The sequence below is a fragment of the Trichechus manatus genome, unplaced genomic scaffold (assembly GCF_000243295.1).
Source record: "Trichechus manatus latirostris isolate Lorelei unplaced genomic scaffold, TriManLat1.0 scaffold00087, whole genome shotgun sequence".
NCBI lineage: Eukaryota > Metazoa > Chordata > Mammalia > Sirenia > Trichechidae > Trichechus > Trichechus manatus.
Genome location: NW_004444023.1, coordinates 3,200,732 through 3,209,849, shown reverse-complemented (window position 1 = coordinate 3,209,849; position 9,118 = coordinate 3,200,732). Strand labels below are relative to the sequence as shown.

The window sequence follows — 9,118 nt, the reverse complement described above, 5'->3', positions numbered from 1 at the left end:
CAATCATAATTTCTTCCATAGGTTCAATTATTATTAACTTGTACCTTATAATCTATTTAGATTTCATTTGTAAGTGAAGCAGCTCACCTAATTAAAACATGTAAAAGACCCCGAAGATGATGGTACCAACTGACATGATTTTAGGGATTATTTTCATATCTCAAATTTGTATTGGGTTCACGGGGAACTCGTTGCTCTTCACGTTATATATGTACACCTTCTTAGTTCAACTTCATCTGAAGAAGCCCTTAGATACGACTTCATACACCTGACATTGGCCAATGTTATGACCATCATGTTCTGTCTGATTCCATATGTTATGGCATCTTTTGGAAAAAGAAATTTTATGGACGATGTTGGTTGTAAGGCAACAATATACATTTACGGAGTTGCCTGGGGTCTTTCCATCTGTACTACCTCTCTCCTGAGTGTGTGTCAAGCCATCACCATGAGCCCCAGTTATTCTAAATGGGCATGGCTTAAATCTAAAATCTCCACATGCATTTTTCCCTCTTTCCTTTTCTTCTGGCTCATCAACATGCTGATCTACATCAGGATCGTCACAAATATGGGAACCAATAGCAATTTCACTGTTCTTGGGTCTGGTTATCTTCAAGAATACTATAAAGATAAGCAGTTTGAATACGACCTTTCAGTGGCACGTGTAAGTACCATGGTGATTCCAGATCTGCTCTTTGTGGGCCTAATGATCTGAACCAGTGTCCACATGGTGACTGTTCTCTTCAGACATCACAGGAGAGCCCAGCACGTCCACAGCACCAGCCTCTCTTCTGGGCCATCTCTTGCAAACAAAGCCACCCACAGCATCCTTTTTCTGTTAAGTTGTTTTGTTTTCTTTTATTTCTTAAACAACTGTCTTTCTGTTTATTCAACTTATGGACTTCAGAAAAACCTGAAACTGGAAAGCATTACTGGGATTATTTCATCATGTGACCCAATGATCTGCCATTTCATGCTGTTGAAAAATAATAAAATTATTTCCAAACTTACTTCTTACCTTTCAAAGATGAGAATTATGTTTTCTCAAAGAGCACTCAATGATCAAAAATCACACAACTTCCTCCTGCAATACAAGAGTCTCTATAATGATTTACGTGAGCTGACAAAAAAGTCATGATACTAGAAATGTTTTTAGTTTAATTCTGAGCCACTGTTAAACTACAATTAAATTGAAGGAAAGCATTGTCAGTACACAATCATTTTAATAAATTATTACAAGGCATACAAAATAAGTTTCATAAGAATATATACAATATGTAACCATGTATTAATTATAAAATTATGCATAGTAATATTACATGGATTTTATAGGGAAGCATACACGTAGGGAAAATTAAGGAAAACATAAATATGAGAAACATATAATTCAGGATAGTGGTTACCTGAGTGGGATATGGGAAGGGTGCCCAGAAGGCTTCACCTACATTTCTAATGTTTTAAATACAAACTAAACTCTGGCATATGCTTTTTCAAAAATGTATTATTATATAAATGTTATAAATCGGAAATGTTTTATGCTGGATTAAAAAATAATAAAACCATATTTCTTCTTGTCTTGATGTAATGTTAGATTTTCTTCCAAATTTCAGTAATTTATTTACCTCAACTTTAGCTCAGGTTATATGTTCATGAACCATCACTATGGTCACTATGGGTTTTTGAAGTGTTTCCTTCCAAAAATACTGGCCTAGGTTCTTGGAACCTATCCTCTTGAAGAAAACAAATTAAAATGATGGATAAAATATGTTTTTTATCTCACTTAAAGCTTCAAAGCACTGACAAGTCATATAAAGAACTGCTTGGCAAAAATCTTAGCAAAAGTAGGAACCCAGAGAGGCAAACATTAGAATCCCTTATTGATTTTTATTCTTAAGGGCTCTTGTTAATGCAGGCAAGGTTATAAATCCAGGCATAGTTCAAGTTTGGGAGGTTCCTCAAGACCACCCATAGGTTAACTGATTCATAAAAGTACTCACAGAATTAAGCAAAGCCATTATACTCATGATTACAGTTTATTACAGCAAATGAATATAGATTAAAATCAGGAATGGAAAAAGATGCATAGGGCAGGGCAGCATACAGGAAGAGTTCCTAGTGCAGACTTTCCAGTTGTCCTTTCCCAGTGGAGTCATGCAGACATTAACTATTTCTCTCAGTAACAATGTGTGGCAACAGGTATGGAGTATTGCCAAAGAAGGAAGTCACCTGAACCTTGGTGTCCAGTGTTTTTATTGAGGGTCAGTCACATAGACAACACTGACCATCTGTGTGGCTGACCTTAGTCTCCAGGTCCTCTAGAGGTTGAGAAGATACCACACAGCCTGTGACACCATCATAAATCATATTGTTATCATAGATTATCAGACATGACCCAATCCTCACCGTAAGTCACATTGTTGTCATAGGTTATCTGGTGTGATCTAAAGCCCCCAGGTAAACAAAGACACTCTTATCAGGCAGAATATTCAAGGGATCAGGAGTTGCTTACCAAGACCTGGGAGAAAATGGGCAAACTTTTCTTTGAGCAAGGTTAATCCTTCATGGCACTCTGAGTATCTGTCTAAGTCATGGGAACTAACTTGGCTGCCTGAGGGAGGACACGAGGTAAGGGTCCCTTTCACTGAGGCTCCTGTAGAACAACTCCAGGGCCTGGTCCCCTTTGTTCTTCACCATGCTTAACAGGGTCTCGTTCTTCCTCTGCCGTGTCTGTGTCTGCTGCACCCGCTCTTTCTCATTCTCAGTGAGGACTTCTCTGTCCTGAAGATCATCCAGCACCCCATTCAGGTCTCCCATCCTGTCTCGGAGTTGCCGGTGGTGCTCCTTCACAAAGGCTGCTCCTGGATGGGAGACGGGGTTACAGACTCAGAGAGGAACATATCAGTTATGGGATCCAGGACCTATCCCCACCCAAAAGTCATTTATCTAGTCTGGGGATATTGTTGCTTGTCTTACACTGACACACTCACAAGGTAAATAGTCCATCAACAGTGGTCCATGAGTTTAGGTGCATTCAGTAAATGTGTCTTCCTTATTCCCTTTCTTTCCTCTATAAGATTTTACAGCCACTCCTTTCCTAGTTTTTGTTGTTTATTTAAACCCTAGACTGGAATCTATATTACCATACATGCATGTATTCATCTCTATAACAATCTGACAAACATCGTCAAGTCCATAAATTGTCAGAAACTGTGCATGATGCTAGATGTATGGCAATGGATTAAGCTGGTTCCCTGCCCTCAAGCCTTTTCTGACAAATATGTGGAGGAAGAAATTTAACTGGATAACAACACAGGGAAACAGAGACACCCTGGATAGAAAACATAAGATTTTTCCATCATGCAGATGCAGGGATTATATTGGCTCCTGTATTTAATACATTTGTAGCCTTTGCCAAGCCATTTCACTTCCTTGCATCTGAGTTTCTACTATTTATGTACGGTGGTGGCTCTCAAACCTTTTGTTAACCACAATGGAGAGATGATAAATAACCATTCATCTGGGGCTATAATCCAAACAGCTTACTAAAGTGATGAAAATTTCTTTTAATTCTGATATTTATCTTGAAAAATTCCTGGAAATTTACATTCAAGCCAATGTGACACCTTGAGGAGTCTTCTCTTCATTGGAAGGTGTCAGAATATGCTCTTTTTTCTCCTGGGTGGTCTCTTGTGAGATGTGGGGCTTGTTATTTTGACGGTGTGAAGATTGAGTATGAGGCCAACATTATGGAAGGTAGAAGGGAGACATGGAGCCATAACACATCTGTGTGATATCGCAACCATCTTGTGATCCAATAGATCAGCCTCATACTAAGTCAGTTCCATCTCTTGCCCTTTCACTAACTTGAGCCAGGATACTCTATTTATACTTTTAGTCAAATGAAATTGAACTGTCATTTGTGACACAAGTGGTTTCACAGATACACAGGACATTGCAGATGGCTGCCTTGTGTGAGTTTTAAAATGAATATGGAGATGAGGGCATCAGAAGGAAGTATTTGAAGACCTGGATTCACTTATTACCAGATGACAGACTTTATGTCTCTGAGTATTGAGCCCTTATTTTAAATAATTTCTTTCTCTGTTACATACTAATTCCAGTTACATTAAGCAATGCCCTGGAAATGGCAGCTTTTGTTTTTTAAAACAGTCTCCAATCCCAGTTCCCTGATTTCTATCTCAGGACAATGCACAATCAATCACACACACAGTTTGGAGGAGTTAGCAAACTGTTATCCACCTTTCATAGTTCCCCTTTGCCTTCAGGCCAAAGTCCACAATATTCATAACATCTTTCTTGGACTTTCACTACTGGGTTCTTGTCTGCCTCTCTAGTCTTATGTTTGCTTTGTTCCCCTAATAATTTATGTTCCAGTCATACAGAACTACTTTTACTTATAGTTCCCCACATGCAAGATTTGCTCCCCAATAATTTGTTGTTGCATGCTCTTCTGTCTGCATAGTTAATGCTAACACCCTCACTTAAGTAAATCATACTCATTGTGTTTGTCTCTGAAATTAGTTAGTCTTTGTAACTGACAAGGATGGAAGCAATGAATCCTTGCTCTGTGATATGAGGCCACTCAAAGACATCCTCAAATCAGACACATTCCTCTGGCTTTTAATGAAAACATTTCACTGACCTGAGAAAGTGGGTGGGGCAGATGCGGCAGCAAGCTGTAGATCCACTAGGAAAGAGGGAAATTGGAGGATGATGTAAAGATCAATCATAAACCATTATTTATCTTTTCTAGTCTTTGATACAACCAACTGAAGTCATTTTAATTCCATTCTATAAGCTAAGGATCTTGGAACCTTAATATACTTCTGGAGCCCTGTTAAGTAGAGGCTCACTCACTGTCCATTAAGAAAACTTATCAGAGGAAGGAAGAAATTTTTCCAAAATTCTTTCAGTTTCTATTTGCAAGTCAATGTGTTAGGAAATATGACGGCTACAAAAAATTATATCACACTGTCCTACATAAACTTAAAGTCTATAGAAAGGCATTTTAGAAGTGAGATATTGGAGGTGGAGCCAACATGATGTTGTAGACAGAAGCATCATCCCATCCCTCTACAGCAAAGACCCAAAAAAACTAAGTAAAACAGATGCAAACATCAGTCTTGGAACCCTAAGCATGAAATGAAGGGATAAAGAACTAGATCAAGCACCAAATGGAAGAAGAAACTGACAGAGAACAGAGAACAAGGAGAGCTACGTAGTGGAGGTCCCCTACCAGCTAATGCAGCACAGCTTCACCATCTCAGAGCACAGTCAGCAAAGACCCCAGACAGGGAGTATGAGAAGGCAACTTCACAGAGCTCCCAGTAGGAGACAGAGCACTCGGTAACCAGAGATACAACTTTCCCACCCCTCACCCTTCTGCTCTGTATGTTGCCTCTGTCGCTTTCCAACAGGCCACGGTCATTCGGCTGGAGAGACACTGGCTCACTGTCACCCCAGGTTCCACCCTGTCTCCACTTGCAGGTTCCTTCAGTGCCATTTTTTTCTCTTGCCCTTTCTTCCTTTTCTTTCTCCCTCCCACCTAGCCCCCTGCACTTCCTCTGCCTCTTCCTGATGGGCCATGCTGCATTGCCCAGTGAGAGAGACTACCAGCTCATCACCACCCCAGTTCTGCATGGCCCTCAACAACTGGTTCCCTCAGCACCATATTCTGTTTGTTTCTTCTCTCTCTTTCCCTTACTTTCTTCCTTTCTCCTTCCAACCCAGCCACATGCGCCATCTCCGTCCCTTCTTGATGGGTTGTGTTGCACCACTTGGCTAGAAAGCCCCAAACACACAGCCTCCCAAGGTCTGTCCCACCCCCACCAGCCAGCTCCCTCCACACCACCATTTTTTTTTGCTATTGTTTCTCTCTTGTTTTTCTCCCTCTCACCTAGCTCTGCACATCAAGTCCTCCCCTTCCCTCCTGCCTCTCTACACTGCCTGCCTAGTGCCACACCACCGTGTGGCACCTGTGTGGGCCTCTGGATCCCTGGACCCATCCTCGTGCTGCCCAAGGCCCAGCCCCATCAATGCCACACCCTCAGGAGGCACTGGCAGGGACATCCAGACTCCCAGACCCCACCCTGTGCCACTCCCCCCATCCCCACCATACTGAATACCACATCTACATGTGGGACTGGTGTGGATCTCTGAATGCCTAGTCTCACTCTTTCGCACCACCCCCAGAACAGCCTCGAGAGGAAAAGAAACAAAAAATACGTATATCAGCACCCCCCCCAAAAAAAGCACTACAAAATGACAGCAATAAACTCACATCTATCGATAACGACATTGAACTTAAATGCACTCGTAAAGAGACAGAGAGTGACAGAATGGATTATAAAAACATGAGCCATCAATATGCTGTCTACAAGAGACATACCTTAGAAACAAAGACAAATATATTAAAAATCAAAGGATAGAGAAAAGTGTATCAAGTAAACAGCAACCAAAGAAGAGCAGTAGTGGCAATACTATTCTCAGATAAAATAGACTTTAAGACAAAATCCACCATAAAAGACAAGGAAGGACATTATATAATGATAAAAGGGGCAACCCACCATGATGACAGAGCCATAATAAATATCTACACACTCAATGACAGCACTCCAAAATACATAAAATGAACTGTAACAGCACAGAAAAGAGAAATTGATAAGTGCACAATAATAGTAGGAGACTTCAACACAACACTCTTGGTAAAGGACAGAACATCTAGAAAGAAACTAAGCAAAGATGCAGAAAATCTAAAGGCCACAATCAACCAACTTGACCTCATAGATATACGTAGAACACTCCATTCAACAGCAGCAAAGTATAGATTCTTTTTCAATGCATATGGAACGTTTTCCAGAATAGACCACATCTTAGGCCACAAAGCAACCCTCAACAATATTCAAAACAATGACATAGTACAAGGAATTTTCTCTGATCACAGTGGCATAAAAATAGAAATTAATAACAGGAAGAGCAAGGAAAAAAAAAAAAAAACCAAATACATGGAAACTGACTAACACCTTGCTTAAAAATCACTGGCTAATAGAAGAAATCAAACGGGGAATCAAAAAATTCCTAGAATCAAATGAAAATGAAAACACATCATACCAAAACCTTTGTGACACAGCAAAGGCAGTGCTCAGAGGTCAATTTACAGCAATGGATGCACATATCAAAAAAGAAGAAAAAGACAAAATCAAAATGTTAGCTTTATAACTCAAACAAATAGAAAGAGACAACAAAAAGAAGTCCACAGCCACCAGAAGAAAGGAAATAATAAAGATCAGAGCAGAAATAAATGAAACAGAATATAAAAACAATATAAAGAATCGACAAAACCAAAAGTTGGTTGTTTGAAAACATTGACAAAATTGACAAACCATTGGCCAAATTGACAAAAGAAAAAAAAGGAGAGGAAGCAAATACTCCAAATAAGAAATGAAATGGGGGACATTGCAACAGATCCAACTGAAATAAAAAGGATCATTACAGAGTACTATGAAAAACTGTACTCCAACAAATTTGAAAACGGACAGGAAATGGACAAATTTCGAGAAACACACTACCTGCCTAAACTGACACAAACTGAGGTAGAAAATCTGAACAGACTCATAACAAGAGGAGATATTGAAAGGTAATTTAAAAAAAAAAAAAAAAACAACAAAAAAAAGTTCTGGGCCAAATGGCTTCACTGGAGAATTCTACCAAACACTCAGAGACGAGCTCACATCAGTACTACTCAAACTACTGCAGAACATAGAAAAGGAAGGGATACTTCTGAACTAATTCTATGATGCCAGCATAACCTTGATATGAAAACCAGGCAAAGACACCTCCAAAAAAGAAAACTACAGACCAATATCTCTCACAAATAGAGATGCAAAAATTCTCAACAAAATTTTAGCCACAGAATTCATCATCATATAAAAAAAAAAATACACCATGACCAAACGGGATTCATACCAGGTATACAAGGATGGTTGAACATTAGAAAATCAATCAATGTAATCCACCACACAAATAGAACAAAAAAAGAATCACATGATCATATCAATTGACACAAAAAAGGCAATCGATAAAATCCAACACCCATTCCTGATAAAAACTCTGAACAAAATAGGAATAGAAGGGTAATTCCTTAACATAATAAAGGGCATCTACACAAAACCAACAGCCAACATCATTCTCAATGGAGAGAGGCTGAAAACATTCCCCCTGAGAACAGGAACAAGACAACAAAAACAAAACCCATTGAGTCAATTCCATCTCATAGTGACCCTATAGGACAGAGTAGAACTGCCCCATAGGGTTTCAAAGGAGCACCTTGTAGATTCAAACTACTGACCTTTTGGTTAGCAGCCAAGCTCTTAAACACTGCACCACCAGGGCTCCCAGGAATAAGACAAGGATGCCCTTTATCACCACTTCTATTTGACATTGTGCTGGAAGTCCTAGCTAGTGCAATAAGGCAAGAAAAAGAACTAAAGGGCATCCAAATTGGTAATGAAGAAGTTAAACTGTCCCTGTTTGTGGATGATATGATAAGATACTTACAGAACCTAAGAGACTCCACTAGCAAACTACTGGAACTAATAGAAAGATTCAGGAGAGTAGCAGGATAGAAGATAAACATACAAAAATCTGTTGGATTCCTGTACACCAATAAAGAGAACTACAAAAAGGAAATCAGGAAAACAATAACATTTATAATAGCCCCTAAGAAAATAAAATACTTAGGAATAAATCTAACCAGTGACGTAAAAGATCTATACAAAGAAAATTACAAAACACTACTGCAATAAACCAAATGAGACCTATATAAATGGAAAAACATACCATGCTCATTTATAGGTAGACTCAACATGCTGAAAATGTCAATTCTACCCAAAGCAATCTACAAATGCAATACAATCCTGGTCCAAATACCAACAGCATTCTTTAGTGAGATGGAAAAACTAATCATTATATGGAAGGGAAAGAGGCCCCAGATAAGTTAAGCATTAGTGAAGAAGAATAAAGCTGGAGGGGCAAAATGGCGCTCTAGGCAGAAGCACCACGCTGTCCCTCCACAGCAAAGATCCAAAAAACTAAGCCA

General features: G+C 39.3%; 1 protein-coding gene across 1 annotated transcript in view; it reads right to left on the bottom strand.

Annotated features, from left to right (window-relative positions):
- Positions 1–2,166: 2,166 nt before the first annotated feature.
- The window catches only part of LOC101350319 (caspase recruitment domain-containing protein 8-like), a 35,997-nt gene continuing 29,045 nt past the window's right edge, over positions 2,167–9,118 (bottom strand). Inside the window, exons 8-9 of the mRNA XM_023736197.1 lie at positions 4,664–4,708; positions 2,167–2,858 (exon numbers count right to left, since the gene is read on the bottom strand). Coding sequence (XP_023591965.1) covers positions 2,596–2,858; positions 4,664–4,708 — 308 coding nt within the window. The 3' untranslated portion in view covers positions 2,167–2,595. The remainder of the gene's footprint in view (positions 2,859–4,663; positions 4,709–9,118) is intronic.